Genomic DNA, 27,396 nt, shown 5'->3' on the forward strand with positions numbered 1-27,396 from the left:
GTGAGCACTCGTGGCGACATTTATATATAGATAAGAAAATAAACGACTCTGACTCTGACACCGACATCAAGATCTTTTATATAGAAAAGTGCATGATGCAAAAAAATACAAGAGCAGTGTAGTACAAGAGATAACTTACTTTCAAAAGCAAAATTGACGTATAAATCCAGCTTGTATGAAGCATATAATGACTTTACCCTCTTTCGAGAGTCAACTATACAATTGGTTGTCTCTTTTTTTTCTCTCTCTCTCTCTATTGCAGTTGCTTATTATCTAGCTCACTATAAGCAGGAGGACCAAAAACTTGTCTAGACGCACCATCATTGATGTTACTAGTTCCACTACCGCTGCCACCTTCACCAACGGCCCCATAATTAAACAGAGGTTGACTTTGAGGCTCCTGTGCAATACTCCTGGTATTTTCATCACGATGAGGACGGGTACATCGGGGACCCCTTCCTGGCTCAGCTGGTGTTTGATTCTCTAAATCACTTCTATAGACAAAGTACACTCTAGATTCTTCATGGTTATAATATGGTGGATACTTGGCAATAATATACCATGAATGTATTAAGCCTGGGAAATAGCCTAGAAACATTAATAGAATATTGATCAACGAGTCATACGAACATATACCTCGACAAATCCATACCGGTAACGGTGGGAAAAATACTGATAAAACAATTAAGCAAATATCCCAAAGGCACAAGCACATTGTTTTCGAACTTTGTAGATCCCTCTGCGCGCGCGTGTGTGTGTGTGTGTGTGTGCCTGTATCTGTGTCGATCGGTAATGAGTTTTTGCCTGTATCTGTGTTGATTGGTAATGAGTTTTTGCCCCTTGATGAGATAAGGGCATTTGGTAAAACAAAAAAATAAAGTATCACTCACGTTTTCAGTGAGTGTCGCAAAATGTTTTTTTTTTTTTTTTGACAAGATATTTTTCTTTTCCGAAATATGTGACATTGACTGTTTGTCATTAGAGTGGATCATTTCGCCATCAATTGGGGTACATCAAAGAGAGTAAAAAGTATAAAAAGAAAGAGTTGAAAAAAGTGGACTATAATGGCAACGATATCACTCAACGTCAGCTACTTGAACCAGTCGAAAAAGCTTACTGTTTCCAAATCCTCGTCAGTTTCTCAATTAGTGTCTCAATGTTTAACGGTGTATAAGGTTGATTCTTCGAGTTACAGGGGAGAGCTATACCATAATGACAAATTGATAGACTTGGGATTGCCAATTAGGTTAACGAACCTAATCAATAATTCCAAACTAGTTTTGAAGGTCAAGAAATTGGATTTGAACAAAATGATAAATGTAAAATTAATCACTGAAAAGGGTTCTTTGGTTGACAAATGTAATGCAAATATACCATTGAGTCAAGTGTTGAGCCAATTTAAAGTGGATACTTCGAAACCTACTCAGTTGCGAATACTAAACTCGACAGTAAACTGGGCTAGATATCAAAGCACAAGTCTTGGCTCACTTTTAGGAGCTGCCGATAGTGTTGCAATGCGTTTAGAGTATACAAGGACGACAAAGGAAGAAGAAGCTTACCATAAGAAACAACAGGAAGCGGTGAAGTTGCAAATCGAGCAAGAGAAAAAGAAAAGACAAATTGAAGAGGAAAAGAGGAAATTAGAAGAAAGGGAGAGGGAGAAGGAGAAGGAAAGGGAGGAGGAAAAGAGGAAATTAGAAGAAAGGGAGGAAAAAGTAGCAGAAGCTCGTGCAGCAGCAAGTAAAGAGGCTGAAATGGACACAGGGCTTGTTAATGCCGCGCCTACAACTGAGGATATCGAAATGATAGAAGGGGAAGAAAGAGTAGGAGTGGGAAAAACTTCAACAACAAAGGGAGAGATTTCACGTCTGGAAGCCACGTCTGCTTCATTTGTGTACCAAGAAGAAGAACTCAAAGAAACACCTCAATTGTATGTGCCTTCAGATAAACCACAACCGTCATACGAAAATCCTGATGAAGACTATCATGTGACTGTGCATCAAGTAAAAACGTATCAAAATGCCATTCGGAATTCTGCACAAAGAACCAAAAAGAATCCCAATGGTGGTGGTAAAATACCACCTAGATATTTAATCAGGATCAAATTCCCCGATGGATCAATGCTTCAAATAAATTTACTTGAAAACGTTTCCGAGATCAAGTTTGGGAACTTAATCAAGAAAATAGATGAATTATTGCTACCACAATTTATTGACAATTATAGTTTGAAAATTGGATTCCCACCATTCACCAAATTGAACCAGTCGTTTACTTTGAACCAAGAGTATCTTTACAAACTACCCGATTTCCAAAATGAACAAATCATTTTGATTTGGGAGTTAAGCAAGAACAGTTTGAATAAGAAGGGGCCCTTTTTGAATAGTAATAGCAAGGATTTAGTAATCAAACAAAGCGACGAGTTGCCCGAACGAATTTTAGAGAAACACAGAAGTGAATTGCCTAGTGATACCTCAAGCGGAAAACAAAGTAGTAGACCTAAACTGGCCTTATCGAATGAAGAGGATAAAAAAGGTAAGCATAAGTTGAAGATACCAAAATGGATGAAGATTAATAAATAAAAATGAAAAAAATTGAAAAAAATTGAAAAAATTGAAAAAACGCACCTAATCGGAGACCCTTATCACCCGTAAACGGGCTAGAAAAAACTTTTCTGAAACCAAATTATGAGTGGTTCACAAGTGGAAGAAACTGCTATACATATATATACATATATATATCGTATTATATGTATGATATATATATTCTATTGTGTGTATAACGGTATATATATAGTTTCCAGGTAAAGTGTTTCTCACTGTCTCGGGATCTTGGATGCAGTCAAAAAATGTACTTGTCACAGAAACTACACCCATTGATTCAATTTCAAATCAATTTTTGAGGCTTGAAACATCACTTATACCTCTCTCCTGATTGTAGGGAAACAGGGAGAAACCAATCTATATGACTCATAAGTGGAATTAAGCGCGCTTTCCTTATTTGGCTTCGGCAAAGGGTCGTATGAGGGAGGGGCGTGTACCACTGGTAAATTTAGTGAAAAATTCAAACGAATCATATAAAGGCCAACTAATAACCAAATTTTGTTGAAAATTTTCACCATCCTTTTTTTCTCTTTTCTCTTATACCATCTATATATCAACTAAAATTAAATTCAACAAACACAGAGTATAACATTTTATAACGTTTTATAACATTTTATAACATTTTGCCGTTTTCCCATTTATCACAGTTACACTAAATTTTCAAAATGTGTGCTTAAATATTTTTGTTGATATTTTACAATTTCAGATAAAAAGTAAAGAAGAAGTCTTACTTTATTTATCGTTAACCTATAAATAAACTTGAAAAGAATTCACTTTTTTTAAAAAAAAAAATCCCTGCTTGATATTTTTTTTTTGGTTTCTAATCAATCCTTTCCCCTTATTCAAATATGTTGAAATAGATTAATTTACTACCTCCACCGTCCATTATGGCGTACCATCTCGTTTTACTAGAATTATTACTACCCCCGTTAGATTAAGATACGAAGAAAAAGAACCGTTAAAATATAAAATCTACCCAATACCAAAATATATCTCAAATGTCTGTTAATACTACTAATACTACTACATTGCTAAAGTCAGAGGACCCAGCGATTGAGCCCGCTGCAGCTACAAATGAATCCTTTACACCAAAACTGACAAGTGTCGTTGGTGAGGAAATTGCGTCACCTTTTCAAATCCATTCAAGCGTATTGGATTCTGTCTTTAGTACGAATCTTGATGGAAAAGAAGACGCTATGTTGGACCATACTCCCATGTTTGACGAGCTTGACTTTATCATTGATGGTGTCAATGTTAATTCCAAGGATGATTGGGTTGCTTTGTTTGAAAAGGAGGATGAAGATGAAGATGAAGATGAAGCAAATCTCACTTCTTTGGCTCGTTCAGGTGCTGCTAATGGTCCGATTATCTCTTTAGACAAGTGTGATGGTGGAAAAGAAGTTCCTTTGGACGATTTAATGTTGGAAGCTTTATTGGTTGAACCATTACCAAATGGTTTGACTGATGAAACTATTTCCACTGCAACTACCCCTGTTTCAGGTCTGGAAATGGCAAGCACCGAGTGCACCAGCATTGCACCACCAGCACAAGCCGCCACATCAAGGGTTAAAAAGAGAAGCTTTAAAGAAGTTGAACAAACTCAATTGTTCACTCCAAATCCTTCATCTACATTACCAACTCCGCAGTTGGATGTGAAGAGACCCGCTACTACTACTCCTACTACTCCTACTACTAATACTTTTACAAAGAAGGCTGCAGTTGATCATTTGGGATGTGTGTCTTATTCCAAGAAGCAAAGATCACAATCACTCAAGCCAATTGATCTCAGCGGAATCGAAGATTTGACTGTTTTGAAAAGAGCCAAAAATACAGAAGCTGCTAGAAGATCAAGAGCTAGAAAGATGGAGAGAATGTCTCAATTGGAGGACCGTGTTGGTGGATTGTTGAAAGAGAATAGTCAGTTGAGTCTAGAGGTTGAGAGATTGAAATCTTTACTCTGCTCTAATGGTATTAGTTTTTGAGTTTTTTTGTCAAAGTTTGTTCATATGTATTTAGTTTTTCTTTTTAATTTTTCATACTATACTGTACTAAAAAAATCCGGTACCCTAGGGCTTTGTTTTTTACACGTGTCATGTCAGTTTATGCAAGGGGACTAAATTGAATAGGCAAAATTTCAGACAAACACGGGTTTGTGCCTTTCTCTCGTAGGATGCCGTGAATTACCGTAAGCAGCACCATGCAAGAGGCGTATAAACTAATATACATTGCAATGTTAAAAGCGGTGACTAGAAAGATATCAATATCTGGAGGATCTAAATTCATATAAATTAATTTTTTTTTTTTTTTTTTTTTTTTTTTTTTTTTTTTTTTTTTTTTTTTTTTGATAAACTATATAGGAAAGGTTTTTAATTATCTATACAATATGAAACAAGAAAGCCTTTACACAGAGATATAAAACACCAAAAAGGAAACAGGAAATGAAACTTGGTTTAAGATAGTAGATAAGTACTCTCACCATTTAAGAATTTGTTGTTGGTGCTTGACTATGTCGCGTCATATTCATCTACGGCGATTTCAATTTACAGATTCCTTTTTTATTTTTATTTTTTTTATTTTTTTGAAGAAAAAAAAAGTAAGACTGAGGTTTGAGAAAATATGGCTAGCATCACTTCAAAAAGTGAAAAATCTGTCAACAAAGAGTACAAATACAAAACTGAGTTTATACTTTTTACGAGAAAGCATTAGTCGAGGAAAAAACAAGCTTTGTTATTTTCGACTTATTTGGGGGTGGTTGGGGGGTTGTAGACAATTTTTTTTTTCACTTAGAGCGAAAAGGATTGAAAATTGGAAGATAGGAATCTCCGATGGAGCCAAAACCAAAGCTCTGTACGTTTGAAGACTAAAAGTCTCTGACAATTTCAATTATCTTTGGTTAGTCTTATTATTGATGAGTAACCGTTTAAACGAAAAAAGAAAAGAAAAAAAAGAAATAAATTTTCATATTCTGACATAAACCCATACCTCAATACAAAAAAGCAACTATTCTCTATGGGTAGTTGAGGAAGGATCAGCTCAAAAATCCTTATCTAAATTAAAACAATAAGCAATTGTACTAGAAGCATCGGATTTTTCTTGCATTGTGAAAAAAAATCTCTAGTATTATGGTGTAGAAAAAGAGCCAGAGAAAGAGAGAGAGAGAGAGAAAGAGAGAGAGAGAGAAAGAGAGAGAGAGAGAGAAAGAGAGAGAGAGAAAAAGAGATAAAGAGAAAGTGAAAGGGTCTTACTTAGCGTCGTTATCATTTCTTGTCTCAAAGTCAATAACCCCAAATTCTATCATTTCCTTTTCTCTTTTTTATAAAAAAGGATCAAGTTTCTACCTGCAAACAAAAGTGACTCAATATTGAAGCTATTACTACCCCCTTTCCTCTCCTTCCATCCTTAGATACCATCTCCTATATACCTAGTTTAGATATAGATTATCCATCTCCTATATATCTAGTCTAGATATAGATTATCCATCTCCATCCCAGTATCTATATTTAAATACTGAAAGTCTTATTTTCAGCTATTTTATCATGGGTTACAATGATGACAGGAGTAGCATATCTCCAGTAGAGGAGGAAGGAGATCCCGAAAAAAATATATCTTTGACCAACGAAAAGATATCGGAAACATCATATGATGACGATGTTAAATATCTCGGTCAAGGTTCATCAATCACAGCTAGTGCTACAGAAGTAGACGAAATTAAAATCAATTTTGTAGATCGTTGGGCTCATAAGCTAAATGCTGAAACAAAAGGTATTGACTTAGTCACAGATGAAGAGAAAACTGAGTTTTCTATATGGAATTCGGCTTCAATGTGGTTGAGTGCCAATTTAGTAGTTGCTACTTTTGCTTTAGGTGCGCTAGGTATAACCGTTTTCAAATTAGCATTTGGTCAAGTCGTTTTGATCATTATATTTTTTGCAGCATTGGGTGCCTTTACCGTGGCTTATTTTTCATGTTTTGGACCTCCTTTAGGTCTAAGACAAATGATATTATCCAGATTTCTTATTGGTGATATCACAGTGAGAATTTTCAGTTTTATCAATGTTATTGCTTGTGTAGGATGGGGTGCGGTCAATATCATGTCCAGTGCTCAATTGCTACATATTGTTAATAATGGGGCCTTGCCTCCTTGGGCAGGATGTTTAATCTTGGTTGTATGTACAATTTTGATTACATTCTTTGGATATCATGTTATTCATCTTTATGAGAAATGGGCCTGGGTTCCTAATTTTATTATATTCATAATTATAATTGTTAGATTTGCCATGACTCACTCTTTCCACAGTGCCGGATTTGTCGGTGGGCAAACTACGGCTGGGAATGTTTTAAGTTTTGGCGGCACAATCTTTGGATTTGCTACGGGATGGACAACATATGCTTCGGACTTTACCGTTTACCAACCACGAAATCGTAGTTTGCCCAAGATATTCTTTGCCATATTTGTTGGGTTATATGTACCTTTAGTTTCCGTTTTAATCTTGGGTGCTGCCTGTGCTACGGGAATTGCAAAAAAACCGGAATGGGCCGAATTGTATGAAACAAAGTCAGTTGGTGGATTAATCTATGGTATTTTGGTTACTGATTCGTTACATGGCTTTGGTCAGTTTTGCTGTGTTGTTTTGGCATTATCTACAGTTGCAAACAATGTTCCCAACATGTACTCAATGGCTCTAAGTGCTCAAACTTTGTGGACCCCCTTATCCAAAATTCCTCGTGTTGCATGGACCATTCTTGGAAATTGCGCTACTTTGGCTATATGTATCCCAGCATATTACGATTTTGCTTCCGTTATGGACAATTTCATGAATTTGGTTTCGTATTACTTGGCTATTTATGAGTCTCTTATGTTAAGTTCCCATTTGATATGGCACAGAGGTGATTTTCGAGCTTACGATTATACGCAGTATGCGAATAAGCAAGCGTATCCCTTGGGATTAGCTGGTACTTTTGGATTCTGCTGTGGAGTTGCTGGTGTTGTTATTGGTATGAACCAGACTTGGTATTCGGGTGTAATAGCTAGACAAATTGGCGAGTATGGTGGAGACATTGCTTTTGAGCTAGGCTTTGCTTTTGCATTTATTGGTTTTAATACAACAAGATACTTTGAGAAAAAGTATTTACGATAGAACGTAATATTGGTAGAGAAAAATAGAATCGGGATTTAAGATAGAGATTGGTATAGTTTTGATCTAGTAGGTCAATTTTTACGTCGATGTTTGGCTAAGTTGGAGCTGATGCTTTCTTTCTTTCACCTCTTTCTCTCACCTCTTTCTCTCACCTCTTTCTCTCACCTCTTTCTCTCTTTCTCTCACCTCTTTCTCTCTTCCTATCAACTCTTTCTCTCTTTCTCTCACCTCTCGCCTCTTCCTCTCTTTTCTTCTTCCTCTCTGTTTTCTACTTTGAACCATAATTCCTCCGCTTTTTTTCCTCCCCCCTAAATCAGGCTACTTGTAAAAATTGATATATTCGCAAATCTCTTGTAACTGAAAGACGAAAAATCAAAGTTTTTGATATCGTGAAGAACAAAGTTTTCTCTAATAGGGATCGTTAAACCAAAAATAAAGAGGAGTGAAATTCGGATAACTTTCTCATCAACCGCAAAAACATCTGAAAGAATGTCTACCAAAACACAATCAAAAATTCAAAAATCAACACCGCATGGGCAATCCAAGCAGCATCTGCATCTGCAGCTGCAGCTGCAGCTGCAACAACAACGACAATCGCTATCTTCCTGTCAAAAGAAAGGCCATGGTCCAACTAATTCTAAGATAAAGGAATACGAGTCACTCAAGCAAAAGAATAATATACTCATGAATAAAATATATTTACATTTATTTGAATTCATATCGTCGCCGCAATTTGAACGGTGTTTCCCAGTATTGGAATTTCAATCTGCTATATTGTTGAGTTGTATTGATTTGATAAAATTGGGGAAACTAGGGTTGCTGACAGAGACAGAAGTAAAGACAAATTCAGAGGTGACAAGTAATAGAAGTGGTAGGAAGAGGTTTGACCTAAATGACTGCGACAGGGGGGAGAGAGATATCATGCGTATATTGATTAGAGCAAATGACTGGATGAATAAATGGGAATCGGTGGGCAAGGCTAATTGTTGCTGATGGGAAAGGAAGTGATATTTAAAGACGTACACACGGTAGATGTACACACACACACACACACACATGCATACACACGCATACAGCTAACGCCCAATTTTTTATTTGAACCTGATTTTCCCTTATCCTCTTTGCTGCCTCCCTCCCCCATATGAGCGGGCATTCTTTAATAATCGTACACCAATAATAGATCTTATGACAGGTTTGTAAGATAATATATAAACCTTAATATATTAAAGCTTTATACGTTTGCAATTTTCCTTCAAGCTCAAAATATGCCAATGTTTCCAATACCTTTTCTCTCAAGTGTTTTGGAATTTGCTGGTGATTTTCAGCAATAAACTCATCCAAGAATGGCAATATCCACATTACCCTTCCCATATCATTAGATTTTTCAGCAGCATCCAACATCACCATGAATAAATCACAATCAAATATTTTACCTTTAACTAAACTATTCTCAGTATAGCTCAATAAGATATTCTCCTGATCTTTTGAATGGAGCACAATTTTGTCAAATAGTAGATCCAAGTATTCGAATAATCCAATACTGATTGTTAATTTCATGATTCGATATATACAGGACCGTGTGATTGTTAGATTTGTAATGTCAAAATCATAACCAGGTATTATTTTAGGCAATTTGTACTTTGATCGAGATAACAAAGGTGATTTAATCGTTAATACTTCACGAGCAACTTCATCTAATTTCAAAAAGGAAAGTAATTCGACAAACATTTCCTTGTCATTGCGTGGAACTTGGTATGCTAACAAAGAACTCAAGATCTCTGGATCTTGTTGGATCAAATGAAGAAAATGGTCTGGAATTAAAGGCGCTATTATTGTTTTCAAGGGCTCGGATGGTGTGGCTAGTACGGAAGGTTGGTGCTTGTACTGTAGTAATGATAGATATACGATTTGCTGATAATTTGTGAGGTTGTTTTCACATAGTTTATCTAGTAGGAAAGACCATGTTTTAATGGTGGGTATATATGAGTGCCTCGACAAGAATATTTGAACGATTTGATAAGCAAGATTGATATGAGCAAGTTTCTCAGTCGTGTTGGAGTTGTGGTGGTGGTGGTGGTGGTGGTACTCTTTGAAGGCCTTGTCTAGTTTTTCCAAAATCTCAGTATCATCATAATAAGGCAGGAGGAAAACAATTGGTATAATTGATTTTGTTTGAGAGCAGGCATCTGAATCCCAATAATTGAGATACTGAGAAGACTTGCAATGATAAAAATTTGCTCTAAATCGTTGTAATGAAAAAAATGCATCGCTTGTCTTGAAATCTTCTATAAACTTTGCAATCTCATGCCCCTTTTCCGCGTCTTCAAGTTGGATGTTTCTCAATTTCAACTCAATCAAAACAGTTTCAATTAACATGGTGCTGATCAACATCATGATATTTCTAATTTCCACGTCATTATAGATAAGCCCCCGTTGGTTACTTTCTAGTTTGGAACACATTTCATCATACGTTTGGACATTACACCGGCTACTACTATCATTCACAAACATAGAATCAACATTATCCTGGTTCGATATAATTCCAAGTACATTGCTTCGATGTTGTTTATACTGTTTGGCTAAATCAATACCAGTTTCAAATTCCTTTACCCTCCGCTTATTTCTCTTTAAAGCATTCTTGTACACCTTTTCAAAATCGGTATTTCCGGCATTTGTTAGCTGGGAATATCTACATACCTTATATCTACTTACTAATTCTTGGTTTCGTATCCTAAAAGGCTTTCTGATTAGAGGTTTTGAAAACATTGGCGAGTAGTAGATCATTCGCAGGCAAAAAAAAAAAAAAAGGAACAACAGCAGCAGAAAAAAAAAATATACTAATACAGTTTGTATACCGAAAAAAGGACACTGGAAATGGACTTGGTAACCTTAACTCTCAGCTGTTCTCACTCAAAAAATGAACGATTTATAAATGAGGTGGTTTTATCTTTTGCAACTTTTGACATTTCAACACTAACAATTTTTTTTATTCTCTCCATAATGAAGCCATGGTAAAGGTGGTGATCATTGCAACACCTCTATACATGCTCATTTCCAACACCTCTATACATGCTCATTGCAACACCTCTATACATGCTCATTTCTCTCCCAAGTAATATCTCCTTTGTAAAATTAAATACATCCTTTAGATAAATATCCACTTAAGCTAGGCTATCTTACTTGTTCTCTAACCATCAACTGGGGCTAAGCTTGGTAAGGCACCCCCCCCCCCCCCCCCCCCCCCCCCCCCCCCCCCCCCCCCTCCGTCCCCGCGTCCCCGCGCCTCACCGCCCTCACAAGTCTCCTGCTGCAATATACCACGTGACCTTATTACTTGAAAATCAAATGTCTTTTTTCTTTATTCATTTTTTTTTTCTTCTTTTCAACTTGAACTAAACACGTCAAGGAGTACATTATAAGTATATATGAAGATCTTTACACTTTTGGCTGCAGCTGCAGCGTCAATTGCTACTGTTTCTGGATACAATGTCATTGATAGACAATATGTTGATATTTCTATCGAGTACAGTATTGTCCAAACCCCGGAAATCACTGAAAAGAATGTTGCTCAATGGGTTAATGGTGATGAAGTCACTTTGCAATATAAACTTGAGAACAATGAAAAATCCGTGGTTACTGTTATTGGTGTAGGTGGTATGTTTGCCAACCCGGTCACAAATGAGATTGTTACCAACTTGACTCGAGGTCAAATTGGTCCAATTACTGTTGCTCCTGGTACATCATCAGTTTTTGAACAGCGTATTGGAGTTGATTTAATTCCAGACAATTATCAGTTGGTTCCTCAAGTTTTTATAGCTCATGAGGACTTGATCAAGGTTGTTGCATGTCGTGGCCAGTTGGCTTCAGTTGCTGATAAGTCAATCTCATTTTTTGATCCTAGGTTGATCTTTTTGGAACTTGTGTTGATAGCTTCGCTTGCTGGTTTGGGATATTTGGTATACGACATTTGGGGTAAGAGATACTTTGCAGCAACGCAACCTGTTAAGGTGAAAAAGACCACTGATGCAACAAAAGTTACATCAACTGGATCAGGTTATGATGTAAACTGGGTTCCAGAATCACACTTGAAACAGAAAAAGACAAAAAAGGTGGCCTAGTTAGAATACAAAAAAGGTGGCCTAAAAAGATGGCCTAATAAGGTGGCCTAAAAAGATGGCCTAAAAAGGTGGCCTAGTGAAAGAAAGAGAAACACTTGAGAGTCATTGTAAAGGATTGACCCTATATATATAGTACTGACAGTATCAATTCCCATATTCATTCATATCAAGATTCAAATCTCTTACATCATTGAAATCTTTTTTCTTGCTTTTCTCATTAGCCGCAAATTTTTCTATCGCTATAATTGCAAAAGATTTAAACTTGAATAAAAGTATATCATAACCAATAAGTAAAATCAAATCTCTACAGAGTATATTCCAAACAGGCAAAATCTGGGTTACACGAATAGGCAGATAAGGCAAGCTAGAGTATTGGGATTCTGGAATACGAGTACAATTCCTCGCAAGGGTCTCCTTTTAGTCCCCTCTATGAATAGGAAATCACACAAGTCATTAAGATGAAACTATATTTCAATGAAAAACCGAGAACTTTCATAATTACAACAAATACTCATGCTCTCATTATAAGACATCCTAATCCTATATACAAACATAGAAGTATAAGAGGACTTATACCGCGGCACAATCGTCGAGAGAACGATAAAGAAAATAACAAAGTCTTGGTAGAGTTTGTCATTAAGGACTTTATCAACTTTGCCTCATTTCGAGATATAACGCCAAAAGTCGGCAAGTTGATTGGGTTTCTTGGTCTCCTTAGTTTGAAAAGTAAAGTGTTTTTAGGATTCATTACAAAAGACGAGATTGTTGCTTCGCCAACTGTTGATGAAAAGATTTATAAGATAACAGGAACTGAGTTTTATTGTTTGAACAATGATGAGTATGACTACTTGCTAGATAGGGAAGATGAATACTCGGGATATCTGGATACTGAAAGCACAAAATATCCCGCTGCCTCAATTAGAAAACTCTTATCAAGTGGCGCATTTTACTTTTCAAAACAATTTGACATTACATCCAATATCCAAGAAAGAGGATTCACAAAAGCAGAGTTTCAATTGATAGCTGACTCTCCCTATTTCAAAAGATTTTCGTGGAATAGCTTTATGTTAGGCGAGCTTCTTGAATTCAGAAACAGACTTAGTCCTCTGGAGCAGAAAATAATTGATACGTCTGGCTACTTGGTTATAATAATGCGTGGGTATGCAAAGTCGGTAAACACTGAAGTCGCAGGTAGTGAAGCTTTAATGACATTGATTTCAAAACAAAGTTGCGCAAAAGAAGGACCTTTGTTTGGAGATTGGGGTTGCGATGGAAATGGGTATGTTTCAAACTACCTTGAAACAGAAATCATCATTTATACTGGCAAGTTTTGTCTATCTTATGTCATTGTGCGAGGTAACGTGCCAATGTATTGGGAGTTGGAAAACAACTTTTCAACTAAAGCCATCCTAGCGCCCAGCGCCAAAAAGGTGAATTTTCCCCGATCTTTTGAGGCTTCACAGGAAGCATTTACCAGGCACATTGATCGATTAGCTACTCAATTCGGGGACGTCCATATCCTTAATGAACTATCCGACAAATCGTACAAAGGAGTCCTTAATGCCGCGTTTGAAGAACAAATAAAGTACTACTTTGAACATCGAGAGCAGGCAAATTCTGACTTTAAACTAGCATACACGCATCTCCCAATACCGGCATCTCGTGTAAAGAAGATTGGATATACTTCTCAAAACCCTTCTGACATTATCGTTACATTTTCAGACTCGGCGGTAAATTTTGGAGCACTATTTTATGAAAACTCAACAATGACTTTTATCGGGAAGCAACTTGGTGTTTTTCGAATAAACTCATTTGATAGTTTAAGCAAAGCCAATTTCTTGTCCAAAATAATAAGTCAAGAAGTTATCAAACTAGCATTTCAAGATATAGATATAGAATTAAACAAGGATTTATACACAAAGCATGCAAGACTTTGGCAAGAAAATGACGAGCAAATAACAAAGTTGGTGCTAAATTATGTTTCCAATAGGGACAAATTGCATACCAGTAACGTGTCACACGCATCATCGGTAAAGTCACATATTACTAAGAAATACTTGAGTAGTGTTGTAGATACAAACAAGCCGAATGAATTGGCACTTTTGAAATTGTTGGGAAGATTGCAAGATCAACAAGCAATTACTTTGCATAATCCCCTTCACGACTTTGTCGCAAAGGAGCTTAGCGAGCGAGAGGGGGAGTTTACATCTGAGCTGGATATTTTGCTTTTTGCTTCAACTTTCAATGTGAATGGAACCATTTTCGAAGGAGACATTGATGAGTGGATCTTTTCCGAAAACAAATTGCACGACTTGGTATTTATCGGACTACAGGAGATTGTCAAACTCAAACCTGGTCAAATGGTGAATACAGACTATAGGAATAAAGCTCAATGGGAAAGAAACATACTTGAATGTTTGTTGAAGCGTGATAAGTATATGACATTGTGGACTGGTCAATTGGGGGGACTTGTTTTACTTTTATTTGTTAAAGAATCTGAGGTCAAATATGTTTCCAATGTGGAATTTTCATTCAAGAAAACTGGTCTTGGTGGCGTTGCGGCAAATAAAGGCGGCGTTGCTGTGAGCTTCAAGTTCTCGGATACTAGTATTTGTTTTGTATCTTCTCACTTTGCCGCGGGACTCAATAATGATGAAGAAAGACATCACAACTACAAAACACTAGTTAAGGGTATTCAATTTTCGAAAAACAGGAGGATACCAGATCATGATGTTGTTATTTGGGTTGGTGATTTCAATTATAGAATTAATTTAACAAACGAGCAAGTCAAGCCGTTGATATTGCAAAAAAAATATACAAAGCTACTCCAATATGATCAATTGAACCAGCAAATGGCCAGCGGGGAATCTTTTCCCTTTTACGCAGAACAAAAGATTCATTTCCCACCAACTTATAAATTTGATAATGGTACAAAAGTCTACGACTCGAGCGAGAAGCAAAGAGTTCCTGCTTGGACCGATCGTATATTATATCTATCAAGAAAGAATCTAATCAAACCAATTGAATACAACTATGCTCGAAATATTACATTTTCGGACCACCGTCCGGTTTATGCACTGTTTCAAGTCACAGTAAAGATTATAAATCAAGCAATTAAAAAGAGTATCTCCAGTAAACTATACGAAACCTATAAATTGAAGCATCACGGATTGCAAGATATAGCTTCTTTGTCATATGATGTCGACAAACGACTCATTGACTATGAGAATAGGAATTTGCCGCCGCCAAGTTCAGATAAGGACAAATGGTGGTTAGAAGGTGGCAAACCCGCAAAAGTGACAATTCCAAGTCTAGATAACAAAAACAATGACCTAGTTGTTAACCCATGGAGTCCAATTAATCCATTCACTAGATCTAACGAACCAGAATTTGTGTCATTGAAAGAATTAGAAGAAATGTTAAATTAATAGAAATAGCCTTGTCATTCTAGCTTCTCACTTTCTCATCTTTCTTTTCACTTGGTATCCTTTACATTTGGTTCACTGTCAGAAAGACTCCGCATACATTCGATGGCGTCTAATTGTTGGGCCTCGTGTAAAATAGAATCCAATTTCGCTTCAAAATCACCCAACATGTTTTCCAAGTTTTTGGCTTGATTTTCTGCCTGTGTTATTTGTTTATGTGTGTTGGCTATATCTTTTGCTGTCTCCTTTGTCATTTTTTTTTAAGCTTTGCTTCCAAGTGGTTGTTATATTATACCAATGATGGGAATAGATATCGAGTATATATACTTTTTTCTAATAGTATTATAATTAGTCTTTATATAAATAAATTGGTATATAGTAATAGTAGAAATATTGACTTCTAGGACACGACTAATAAAACAAACAATACGATGAATGAATTAATGAATGCAATGAAACTATTAGACACTAACGAGCAGAGCGAGATAGTGGAGCACATTAGCTGCCACCAACACTATCGAGCAGAGCGAGATAGTGGAGCAAATTAGCTGCCACCAACACTATCGAGCAGAGCGAGATAGTGGAGCACATTTGCTGCCACTCACTTTGGAGAGGTTGTGTAGAAAAGTATTCATTACTTTGGAGAGGTTGTGGAGTATTGATTACTTTTTGAGTTTTGGCTTTTTTGGGAGAAATTTAGTCAAGGTTACTTTTCTAAACTTTTTTGTAAGCTCACTTTGGAGAAAAGATACATACCAACAATATTTATTGAAAATATGTTATTTAGTAAACGTATATATGCAGTATTTGTAGTCTCAAACAGATAGTGTCGGTGTAGTCAGTGTTGCTCCCACCATCTCGCTCTGCTCGATAGTGTCGTTTGCTACTCACATGATTGTTTAAGAAAACAAAAAAGACTTGCAGTAGGACGATATCTGTGGGTTAAAGTTGAGTAAACTACAACAATAATAAAAAAGTTAAAAAGTAGAGAGTAATTGTAGAAATGGTATATATTGGTCACACGTAGGAGCATGTTCAGTCACCAGCATTGGTTCGAAGACGATGTTTCAAGAATAGAGCTTGTTATTTTTCTCAATTGTTGATTCAGAATTAGGGACTAATACGTAATAAAAAGATATGATACCAACGATATATGTGCCACTCAACATCTAAATTTGATTTTCTATTCTGCAGTATAAGTTTTACCTTTATATTTTTTTTTTTTTTTTTTTTTGATTCACTTTTTCTACAAAAGTGTTTGAGATTTTAAAAATGAATAAAAGGGACACACACAGTTTCTCTATAGCTTTTCATCTAGGGTTAAAAGAGAGCTAGAACTGGGTTGTAATGGTAGTAGTAAACCCTCTATTCTGGTAGTAAATAGTTTTGGGCGCAAAAATAACGCTTTCATAGTGTAATGCTATGTTTTTGTTGAAGGTCTCATCATGAAGGTAAAAGGTTTGAAAAATGTATACAATTTTTTGTACCTTGACACAAAACAGCAAAAAAGAAATTTTTTTAAAAAAGCCTTCATTTGGGGTTTGTTTAATCAAAGACTGAAACTTCCTACTAATTTGAGAGAACTAATAAGGTAAATGCATCTTGACTGAATCTTGATAAAGAATGGTTCAAATGCAAAGGTTAAAGTTAATCATGTTGAATACTTTTTTTGAACTATTTTCGAATTTTGCAGCTATTTTGCCTGATTGAGAATATACAATGATGACAAGTATGAAATCTGAAAATTCACATCAATTAGTTTGCAACAGTATAAAACTTATAAATAAGTGTAACAATTATCATATTTACAGGTTGCTGCAAAAAGGTTGTACTATAGTACCCAACCAATTACCTTTTTAACAAAAATCTAGCGTTTAAGGAAATCACAGTTTATCATGAAACTTTTCGGGTACGTTTTTACTGCTTGTATGCTTGCTTTTGCATCAGCTGCTAGAACAGTTACACAAGTTGTTGCTGAAACTACTGTAGAGGATGTGACAACTACTAGCACAACCACTTTCTGTCCTGAAAGTGACTCGTCATCGATATTGGATACTTCTATTTCACTTGGCTCGTCATCAGGTAAGAAAACAAGTACGCAGGTTCTCTTTGAAACTACAGTGACAGATATGACAACTACTAGCACAACCACATTCTGTCCTGAGAGTGACTCATCAACATCATTGGAGACTACGAAAAGCACATTCTCAAGTTCATCTGTGCTTGTCACCCCATCCAGCTCATCTGTGCCTGTAACCCCATCCAGTTCATCTGTGCCTGTAACCCCATCCAGTTCATCTGTGCCTGTAACCCCATCCAGCTCATCTGTGATTGTCACTCCATCCAGTTCATTTGTGCCTGTAACCCCATCCAGTTCATCTGTACTTGTCACCCCATCCAGTTCATCTGTGCCTGTAACCCCATCCAGTTCATCTGTACTTGTCACCCCATCCAGTTCATCTGTGCCTGTAACCCCATCCAGTTCATCTGTACTTGTCACCCCATCCAGCTCATCAAGCATCGAAAGTATCTACTCATATAGTGTTGGCGGTGGGAATCCCACTTCTACAACTTCAATTCTTCCAACATCTATTACTCCTAGCTTTGCATCAACGGAAAGTTCCTTTCAAATTTCCTCAACAATAACATCATCCATTTCATCGGTTGATAGTAGCGAATTAACTTCTTCATACACTTCTTCAGATTCCACAAGCGAACCATTGTCTATTGTTACCGAGATTCGATCCACTTTGCTTACCCTCACTACTTGTTTTTTGGAGACATGTTCAGAATTCACACAAATCACTGGAGTTACAACCGTTACCGATGAATATACTATCTACACTACATATTGCCCGTTATCTACACCAAAAGCATCATCGTCTGTAATCACAACTGTACCTACAACTGATACCAACGTCACTCCTGCTGCTTCTACTACTACCACTGTTGCTGCCGTCTCAACCTATCCTTCATCCGTCGTTTTGGATACTTCAACATCGGGTACTAGCACTAGTCACGCTACGCCCGATGCTCCCGAGTCTTCAAGTACTGATACAACTGCCCTTCTTCCTGAAACTTGTTCAGATGATCTATCCTGCAAATCAAGTTTGACTACAGGACTTGCGACTTCCACTCACAATTCAGGCATTTACACCACCACAACAGAAAACGCTAGTACTATTAGTAGTTATGTGTCTAAAACTTCTGTTACTTTGGATAAATCATCCACCAGAATTGAAAGTACACAAGCTTCTTTACAAATTACTTCAGCTGAAACTACACTGGAAGGAACCAGCTCGATTGTAACTACATCTGAAGAGACTAGCCCTGCTGCAAATACACTGGAAGGAACCAGCTCGGTTGTAACTACACCTGAAGAGACTAGCCCTGCTGCAAATACTTCTTCTGCAACTACACTGGAAGGAACCAGCTCGATTGTAACTACATCTGAAGAGACTAGCCCTGCTGCAAATACACTGGAAGGAACCAGCTCGGTTGTAACTACACCTGAAGAGACTAGCCCTGCTGCAAATAGTCCTTCTGCAACTACACTGGAAGGAACCAGCTCGGTTGTAACTACACCTGAAGAGACTAGCCCTGCTGCAAATACTTCTTCTGCAACTACACTGGAAGGAACCAGCTCGGTTGTAACTACATCTGAAGAGACTAGCCCTGCTGCAAATACTTCTTCTGCAACTACATTAGAGGAGAAAAGCACCGCTCCTGAAACCTCATTATCACAAGATGACAGCACTACTACTAGCTCCATAGTTAAGAGTATTACAGTAACGATATCTACTTCAGAGGTTTCTACTTCTCCAGCAATTGAAACAAACTTTGTATCAGCATCAGCAGTACCCGAAATGAATAGCGATACAACAACAAAGGAGAATACTTCAATCTCGTCTCCAATACAAACAACTGTCGCTACCCAAATTACTTCAGGTTATACGGTCGCTACTCAAGGTCAAACAACAAGTTCAGAGACCCAAGAATCATTTTCTTCAATTTCTGAATACAAAGGTTCTGCTTATAGACACCTACCAAAGAAGGCAATAGCATTGATGCTACTAGCATCTTTCATTTAAAGCTAATTTCTCCCTACTAAACACTAAAAAAAAAGTACAATAAGTAATCAAAAAAAAGGCTTACATCTTACTAGTAAAAGACTTACATCTTAATAGTAAAAGACTTACATCTTACTAGTAAAAGACTTACATCGTAATAGTAGTGATGACTTACTTCTTACTAGTAGTAGCAGACTAAATGTTCAAATCTTCAAATCTTATAGTTAGTAACAACGTTTTCTATTTTCTATTGTTTTCGATGTTCAAAAAATTTTTATCATGTAAGTGTTAGTTTATTTCAAATTACGCCCAAAAAAACACATTGGTAAAAATGGCTGTAATCATGACAATAACGCATGTAATAATTCTAATCATATAAAAATCTATCTGATTCATCAAAGTTAATTTGAAAAACATACTAATTCAATTCACCAGATAGTGAAAAAGAACCCTAGGTAAAAAGAATTATTTTTTTTCTCTCAACGATGCCAGTTAAGTGGTTTAGTTACTTTTCGTGTAGTAAGTGTCAAAAAGTGAACACCAGTGGAAAAAATAAAACCAAATAAGATAGTGGAGGAGCATGGACTAGTAATGACTGCTTTTCTTGAAAAAATCCTCAAATATAAGTCAAGTGAAGTCAAGTTTGTAAGTTCAGAGAAGGACTCACATAGGTTACTCCATTTTAGAGAAGGACTCATATAGATTACTCCATTTTAGAGATAACTTATTAAAACATACTGAAATTGATAAATTCATTTTAAATAAAGTAGAAAAAAAAAAAGTCTGCTTGGTTCGTTTGTTTGTTCTTCCTGCAGAACGTTGTGAACTTTGTAATAGATTTAATTTGCATAGGGGAACTGAGCAATTAGAGAAAAAAAACTTTTTTTTTTCATGTAGAGGTTCCCTCTCATATCGTCAGGTAACTTGAGAAAGTACGAGAAAACTCTTATAGTATGTGATGCCAAAAAGATGAGGTTCCTACTCTACCAAATCTCGTTGTTGTTTTTTTTTTTCTTTTAGTAATACTCAGGTCATGAATGGGCCCCTTCATTCACAATGGTTAAAGATTTTTCCTTTTTCTTTTCTGTTTTTTTTACTTTTTCTTTTTTTTTTTTTTTTAGCCCCCACCATGACGCATGAGAAAGTCAGACTATATTACTCATTGAAAAATTTAAAATGAATCATACTTTTCTAAACAGTTTTTTGTCTTTTTACCAAAATAAAGCATTGCACAACGCTGATATAGAGTAGGGAGGTTGTAAAAAAAAAAAGCTATTTCTATTTCATTCCAATTCAGAGCCACAGATGCCTATGCTTAGAGACCCCTCTGTGAAATACAGAAAGTTCCCGCAAGTGGACTTGCCCAATCGTAAGTGGCCCTCGAGAACCTTGGATAAACCGCCACGTTGGTTATCAACCGATTTGAGGGATGGGAACCAGTCCTTACCAGATCCCATGTCTATTTCGGAAAAGAGGGAATATTTCAGCAAGTTGGTAAGTATAGGATTTAAGGAGATTGAAGTTGCGTTTCCGCTGGCATCACAGATTGACTTTGATTTCACTAGATTTGCGGTGGAGACCGCGCCAGCAGATGTCTCAATCCAGGTTTTGTCGCCTTGTCGTGAGGAACTAATCAAGAGAACAGTAGAGTCATTAAAGGGAGCCAAAAGAGCAACTGTCCATATATACTTGGCCACTTCAGATTGCTTTAGAAACATTGTATTTGGGTTAAGCAAAGAAGAAAGCAAAGCCTTGGCTGTAAAATGCACCAAGTTGGTTAGGCAATTAACTAAAGACGATCCTTCAACCGCTGGAACAGATTGGGATTTTGAATTTTCACCAGAAACATTTTCAGATACTAATATGAACTATGCTCTTGAAGTTTGCGAAGCAGTGAAACAAGCTTGGGAGCCAAGCAAAGAAAAACCAATAATTTTTAACTTACCTGCAACTGTTGAAATGTCAACACCTAATGTCTATGCTGATCAGATAGAATACTTTGCGACTCATATTAGTGATCGTGACCATGTTTGTATCTCACTTCACCCGCACAATGACAGAGGCTGCAGTGTTGCCGCAGCAGAGCTCGGTCAATTAGCAGGAGCCGACCGTGTGGAAGGTTGTCTTTTTGGAAATGGTGAACGTACCGGTAACGTTGATTTGGTGACATTGGCCTTGAACTTGTACACACAGGGTGTGTACCCAAACCTAGAATTTTCTGATATAACCTCTGTGATAGATGTTGTTGAGAAATGTAATAAAATACCTGTTCATGCAAGAGCACCATACGGTGGATCACTTGTGGTTTGTGCATTTAGTGGATCCCATCAAGATGCAATCAAGAAAGGCTTCACCGATTACGAGAATAAAAAGAAAGCTGCAGGTGGCAAGAATGTTCACTGGCAATTACCTTATTTACCTTTGGATCCACAAGATATAGGACGTACTTACGAGGCTATAATCCGTGTCAATTCGCAATCAGGAAAAGGTGGTTCTGCTTGGGTCATTTTACGTAATTTAGAATTAGATTTACCAAGAGGTTTGCAAATAGCTTTCTCAAAAATTGTCCAAGAACGTGCCGAAATTAAAGGTCAAGAGTTGACAAATCAAGAGTTGTGCTCTTTGTTTAAACAGGAGTATTTTATTGACTACGAGGAGGAAGATGGCAACAACAACAACAACGAGACACCTGATCAATACTTTAAATTGCTTGATTATTCATTATCGACACCAAATAAAGGGACAAAGGAGATTGATGCTGAACTTGAAATAAATGGCCAATCTGTAAAGATCAAGGGACAAGGAAATGGTCAATTATCGGCATTTAATGATGCTTTGGCCAAATACTTGAAGATTAATATTGACGTTAAACATTACCATGAGCATTCTTTGGGTGAAGACTCAAACGCTAGAGCAGCCACTTACATTGAGGTCTTGGTCAATAACAAGATTACAAGATGGGGTGTTGGTATCAATACGGATGTTTCGCAAGCATCTTTCCTTTCATTGATATCAGTACTCAACGGTCTAAAAAGAGATCAAGATATTTAAAGTTCATGAAAAACAAACATCTTTTTATATAGTACAATTATATTATTATCACATTTTTACATTTTTTTCTCTACTCAGAACTAAAACAAAAGAAGAAAAATTGAAACAAGTTTATGATATACATGAGTGAGAGAGAGAGAGAGAGAGAGAAGAGGGGGAGAGAGACTGCTAACGAAACTAGCACATATTTGTTGAGACAATGCAGTTTTGGGTACCTCTTGTTGGAGACAAATGAGTTCAGGTTTTGAGTCTTGTGTAGTGTTATTTCCGTTCAGGCCGTGACTCAAACAGTATACATGTCAAATTGTCTGTTTTGTAAGTTGCAACCAGGTATTGTACTTTATTTATTTTAAGTTGCAACATTTTGCACCCAAAAAAAAAAAAAAAAAAAAAAAAAAAACGAATTGGAATAAAACACATTGTGCATTATGTTCCAAAGATAGACAGAATTAGAACAGCCAAGGAAAAAGACTAAATTAATAGAAGCAATAAAGAGACAAAAAAAAAATATATCATAGCCTATAGGTATTAGAATCTGCTGTTACGGTTGCCAAACTTCTACCTTATAAGACTTTATGGCACGTATAATGTTTGATCTAGTAGCTCTAGTAGGAGTTCATAACTAGTACCTGTAAGGGAATGATCGATTTGTATTATTGTGGTGGTCAACAAGCTTCAATCTGTAGGAGGAAGAAGAAGAAAAAAAAAAAAAAAAAAAAGAGAGAGAGAGTTTCCAGAAAGTGATGATCTCATACATGCAACAACAATATACATATCTATGTACAAATAATCTTCGATTAAAGTTGCAGTTTTTGATCACTTTCTTCGTGGTGTGAACGTTGCCCAAAAATAAAAATTAAAAATAGCAACTTTTGTTGATAAGTATGATACAAGTGGGTCGTGAAAACTAGTATGGGGTAGGAAGAGAATCAAATTATGAAAGGTACATGCTCTGGGTGCATTTGAATAGCCAAATTCGGCGAGTTTCTTCTTTCTTCGTTTACTCACAACAAAGAAACTAAATTATACCTAACCAAGAAAATTGAAAAATAGAAGCTCTCATTGGAAAAAATTTGGCACCGCACCAGAAAGTTCTGTTTTTTTTTTTTTTTTTTGTTGCTCACCCGTGAGCTTTTAGTTTTAGCCAGCATATTTTCACTAGAATATCCACTGGACTTATGTTGCATAAAAATCCACAGGTCTTTTCCGAGGTAACTTGTTAAGAGCACTGGTAATTTATTGTTTGATTTTTATAGCTTTTTGTTTTTATTCTTCTCAAACCAACGTTATAACATTGCGCTTTTCGTTTGGTTGACCTCGCCACTGGCTTTTGGAAAGTAGCCATAAAAGAGGCAAACAGTGGTTATAAAAACATATTAAAATTACGCTCCTTCTCTTTTCCTCTTTCTTTTCGAAAATATTCTGGTTGAAGGTTGAGTCTACTGATCTCTATTCTTTTTGTTCTTTTTTTTTTTTACTCTTTGCTTTGAAAAATGGGGTGGTCATTGAATGTTTTGACATGACAAGTTTCATAACCAAAAATAAAAAGATCAAAAGAGGGTGCGTCTACGAAGAGATGCAGTTTACTGGTTAATGTATATGTACAAGAATAGTTAGTCTAAAGAGCAAGCTCACCTACTTGCTAAGCTCAAGCCACGCACCCAGGTCCCATAAAAGGGGTAGTGTTGGTAGTTGGTAGCTATTTGTGATTTACACTACACTATCTCGCTCTGGTCAACAGTGTTGTCAAAGTTTATTTTTAGAGTGCTAATTTTTAGAAAATGATTTGTTTGATTTGGTGGGAATTGAGCTAAAAGCGCAGAACAATTAGTAATGTTGTGGAGGTAGTAGGTGGTAGTAATAGGTGATACCACTAAGGTGTATCCGATCCAGCAATATGCTTGGCTTTGGCCGTATACTGGTTTACAAGCCACCTTTACTTGTAATTAACATTCCTTTTTTAATCATCAGCAAAACAATCAATGCGAAACTGGCCTACAAATGCTTCTTTTTTTTTTTTTTTGTAAATTTGTAATTACAAAGCGCAACATCGTACAACTAGAATGAATTCACTCATCCGCTTTGCAGAGGTATTTGCTCGCTCAAGGCGCACAAAACCACCTTATTTTGTTATATAACTGATATCTTTTCATGTCAGGAAACTTTTAGAATCTTTGCCTACTTTAATTACAAACCACTCACCTCTTTGAAGATATTGAAAGTTTGTAAAGTCCAAAGTCGGACCAAATTAGATCAGACCCACCGCGTAAAAGTAAACACTTTAAAAATTCAACTCTCAAAGGACGCTGAAGCGGAAAAAAGAAAACTATTTTTCTCTCCTGCGCGCATACGCCCCACTTTTCTTCCTTATTGTACGGTTTGAATTAGCTTTATAGTCGACTTCCAGCGCTATAACATGTTCCTTGCTAAATAAAATTCACTCAAATAACCTCAGCTACCCCCTTTCTCTGCTTTTCTTTTCTTAAGTTCCTTTGTTATAACGGTGTTTTCTCTTTAAAATAATTGGCATTTTGTATTCTGACTGTTAGTATTTCCTTGGCATTTGTTTTCACTGTACGAAAATTTGGTGAAAATTGGCGAGGTTTTGATGATGCTTATCTTTCTTCAATAGAGTCACTTACAATTGCTCTTGCTCTTTTTTGGCTGGCGCTTTCAATATTGGGGAAAGTATTGTATACCATTGTTCCTACTTGAATCTTGCCTTGCTTGTACAAGAAAGAGGAGAGTTGATGGCTTCCTTATTGTTTTGTACCTAAAAATATGTCAATTCACTGGAAAAAGATCTTTACAATCAAAACAAACAAGGCGCACTTAATTCCCGAGTTCCTTGTTTATTTTATTAATACAACCCATTACTAAGAATAGAAGTAAAAGTCTAAAGTATAGTAAAAAGAGTTTGTCTAAAGTATGGTTGGAACTGAATTTCTTTTCTAAACACCGTATGCTAGGTAGTAGTTAGATCTCTATAGTCAAAAACTACATTTTTGTATTCTTTATCAAACCCGCGCGCCACGTGTGTGTTTGAAAAATGACTATAAGCTCACCTTTTTCCACCATTGGCACAACATAAACAAGGCGATCTTTCACGGCAACTTCATATACTCCACAACAAAGGGGGGAAGGGGGGAAAAGGGGGAAACACGGGATTACTCGTTTGATTTTTCCCTCAGAATAGTCTACTTCTCGTCATTTCATATGTTGCAACTACAGGACGGTGATCTGAATAATGGAATCCGTTAAAATAATTACTCAAGATACCAAATTGTTTCAACACAACTTTGTAATATAGATGATGGTCAAGGTCATAGAAATTGTTCATTTCTTTATCCTCTCCATGCTTTCTTTCTCTCAGTACTGACTCGGTAAAATATGGCGACCAGATATAGTCAATAATTGAATTAGGTTCATTCTTCAAATCAAATCCTGTAAAAGTAGTTTTGTGCCCATATGAGAATTTCTTATCAATGGTCACTCTACTATCTTTGAATCCTGATTTGGTTAATATTTTATATGGCTCATCATCAGGTTCTGTATTGAAATCACCGCATAAAAATGAAGGATATCCATTATAGTTTTTCATCTTGTCCACTATCAATTGAGAAGATTTCTTTCTCGCTAACCGGCCCCTGTGGTCAAAGTGCGTATTAAACACATTAAATTTAATCAATGGGTTAATTTTACTTTGAAAAGTAACCATTGTAACTATTCTTTCTAAAGCTGCATCCCATCCTCTACTTGGAACATCGGGTGTTTCACTTAACCAAAAAGTAGTGTTTTCTAAAATGAAAAAATCTCGGGACTTGTAGAGTATAGGTGCAAATTCACCTTCAGAAACACCATCTGTTCTGCCAACTCCATAATATGTCCACTCATTCTTAAAACTGCCGCCATCTCCTCTAACTCCTTCTTCCTCATTTAGCCCTCTAATAATATCGTATAGTTGATTCTGTAACACTTCTTGTAAACAAATCACACTTGCATAACCTATACCTGTATTGAACTCCATAGAGTTGATACTCTGCACTCTACGTTTCAGCCATGGCTGCTCATAGTTATCTGGGTACTTGAAATTATCAAATCTAATATTGTTTGTATACAACCGTAACGATAATGAAGGACCCAAAAGTGCAAGTGCATTACGACTACGGGTCACATGAAACTTGTAACTAACTAATAGGATTAGAATAATCGGGAGAATAAGTAATCTAATCTTTTTGAAAAATAATATTCTTTGCTTACCATGAGCAATGTAATAAGTATCCTGTGGAATTGGGCGGGCAACTAGATTTATTGGTGTGGTCTCATCAACCATGTTGGAAAAAGAAAAAAGAACAAAGAACAAAGAACAAAGAAGCTAGGGGCCAGCCACCAACTTGAGAAAAATCTATTCGTTGAATGAAGAAACGGACAAGATTGGTTGGAAGGAGGCGGGGAAAGCGGCTATTATTTAACTAGTAAACGGGAGGAGAAAAAAAATAAACAAGAAAGGGAATATCAAAATAACCAATCTTTTATGGGGGGGAAGGAATCGTACATTATTTTGGGGGAAGAGAATCATTCCTTTTTTTGGAGGGAAAGGAATCGTACTTTATTTTGCGGCAAAAGGAGGCTAAAGGGAAATGAGGAGCTACTGGTGTGGATAAAGTGGGTCAAATTTTTTTTTTTTTTTTAATTGTTTTTACCTGATACTGAGTGACATTGAACAAGTAGAGTAACTCTTTGTTTCGAAAAAAAGAAAACGAATCTGTGCTGTATCTTCCGTTACCTTTCACTTTGGTACCCCAGATTCTAAAAAGTTTTGGTGAGAATTGCTGCAAAAAAACAAAACAAAACAAAACAAAACAAAACAAGGCAAAACAAAACAAAATAAAACTAGAAATTACAATACTGAAAAAGGAAACCTAATGATGTGCAGCACACATATGCAATTTGTCTCTTAAATCTCTTATATGGTAATACCAGCTTTCTTGACA

The 27,396-nt window shown here is 36.4% G+C and overlaps 12 protein-coding genes across 12 annotated transcripts; 8 read left to right on the plus strand and 4 right to left on the minus strand. All coding sequences in view use genetic code 12, as the record gives it.

Moving 5' to 3' along the window:
* Positions 1–253: 253 nt before the first annotated feature.
* On the minus strand, positions 254–715 carry KGF56_004020 (uncharacterized protein; the record flags this gene model as incomplete). The annotated part of the gene is made up of 1 exon (XM_049325415.1): positions 254–715. The coding sequence occupies one exon, from the start codon at positions 713–715 to the stop codon at positions 254–256; it is 462 nt and encodes a 153-aa protein (XP_049178878.1).
* Positions 716–1,064: 349 nt separating this feature from the next.
* Positions 1,065–2,579, plus strand: KGF56_004021 (uncharacterized protein; the record flags this gene model as incomplete). The annotated part of the gene is made up of 1 exon (XM_049325416.1): positions 1,065–2,579. The coding sequence occupies one exon, from the start codon at positions 1,065–1,067 to the stop codon at positions 2,577–2,579; it is 1,515 nt and encodes a 504-aa protein (XP_049178879.1).
* Positions 2,580–3,598: 1,019 nt separating this feature from the next.
* Positions 3,599–4,582, plus strand: GCN4 (amino acid starvation-responsive transcription factor; the record flags this gene model as incomplete). The annotated part of the gene is made up of 1 exon (XM_049325417.1): positions 3,599–4,582. The coding sequence occupies one exon, from the start codon at positions 3,599–3,601 to the stop codon at positions 4,580–4,582; it is 984 nt and encodes a 327-aa protein (XP_049178880.1).
* A 1,554-nt stretch (positions 4,583–6,136) lies between these two features.
* Positions 6,137–7,738, plus strand: FCY21 (purine-cytosine permease; the record flags this gene model as incomplete). Its single annotated transcript, XM_049325419.1, has 1 exon — positions 6,137–7,738. One exon carries the CDS (start codon positions 6,137–6,139, stop codon positions 7,736–7,738), a length of 1,602 nt encoding a protein of 533 aa, XP_049178881.1.
* Positions 7,739–8,227: 489 nt separating this feature from the next.
* On the plus strand, positions 8,228–8,731 carry KGF56_004024 (uncharacterized protein; the record flags this gene model as incomplete). Its single annotated transcript, XM_049325420.1, has 1 exon — positions 8,228–8,731. One exon carries the CDS (start codon positions 8,228–8,230, stop codon positions 8,729–8,731), a length of 504 nt encoding a protein of 167 aa, XP_049178882.1.
* Positions 8,732–8,953: 222 nt separating this feature from the next.
* Positions 8,954–10,933, minus strand: KGF56_004025 (uncharacterized protein; the record flags this gene model as incomplete). The annotated part of the gene is made up of 2 exons (XM_049325421.1): positions 8,954–10,477; positions 10,919–10,933. The coding sequence occupies 2 exons, from the start codon at positions 10,931–10,933 to the stop codon at positions 8,954–8,956; spliced, it is 1,539 nt and encodes a 512-aa protein (XP_049178883.1).
* Positions 10,934–11,163: 230 nt separating this feature from the next.
* Positions 11,164–11,856, plus strand: KGF56_004026 (IRC22; the record flags this gene model as incomplete). The annotated part of the gene is made up of 1 exon (XM_049325422.1): positions 11,164–11,856. One exon carries the CDS (start codon positions 11,164–11,166, stop codon positions 11,854–11,856), a length of 693 nt encoding a protein of 230 aa, XP_049178884.1.
* Positions 11,857–12,314: 458 nt separating this feature from the next.
* INP51 (phosphoinositide 5-phosphatase) lies at positions 12,315–15,284 on the plus strand (the record flags this gene model as incomplete). The annotated part of the gene is made up of 1 exon (XM_049325423.1): positions 12,315–15,284. One exon carries the CDS (start codon positions 12,315–12,317, stop codon positions 15,282–15,284), a length of 2,970 nt encoding a protein of 989 aa, XP_049178885.1.
* A 47-nt stretch (positions 15,285–15,331) lies between these two features.
* Positions 15,332–15,535, minus strand: KGF56_004028 (uncharacterized protein; the record flags this gene model as incomplete). The annotated part of the gene is made up of 1 exon (XM_049325424.1): positions 15,332–15,535. The coding sequence occupies one exon, from the start codon at positions 15,533–15,535 to the stop codon at positions 15,332–15,334; it is 204 nt and encodes a 67-aa protein (XP_049178886.1).
* Positions 15,536–17,176: 1,641 nt separating this feature from the next.
* On the plus strand, positions 17,177–19,372 carry KGF56_004029 (uncharacterized protein; the record flags this gene model as incomplete). Its single annotated transcript, XM_049325425.1, has 1 exon — positions 17,177–19,372. One exon carries the CDS (start codon positions 17,177–17,179, stop codon positions 19,370–19,372), a length of 2,196 nt encoding a protein of 731 aa, XP_049178887.1.
* Positions 19,373–20,656: 1,284 nt separating this feature from the next.
* On the plus strand, positions 20,657–22,402 carry LEU42 (Leu42p; the record flags this gene model as incomplete). The annotated part of the gene is made up of 1 exon (XM_049325426.1): positions 20,657–22,402. One exon carries the CDS (start codon positions 20,657–20,659, stop codon positions 22,400–22,402), a length of 1,746 nt encoding a protein of 581 aa, XP_049178888.1.
* A 3,187-nt stretch (positions 22,403–25,589) lies between these two features.
* Positions 25,590–26,735, minus strand: KGF56_004031 (uncharacterized protein; the record flags this gene model as incomplete). The annotated part of the gene is made up of 1 exon (XM_049325427.1): positions 25,590–26,735. One exon carries the CDS (start codon positions 26,733–26,735, stop codon positions 25,590–25,592), a length of 1,146 nt encoding a protein of 381 aa, XP_049178889.1.
* Between the last annotated feature and the right edge of the window lie 661 nt (positions 26,736–27,396).

Source organism: Candida oxycetoniae (assembly GCF_023343755.2).
Source record: "Candida oxycetoniae strain CBS 10844 chromosome Unknown scaffold19, whole genome shotgun sequence".
NCBI lineage: Eukaryota > Fungi > Ascomycota > Pichiomycetes > Serinales > Debaryomycetaceae > Lodderomyces > Lodderomyces oxycetoniae.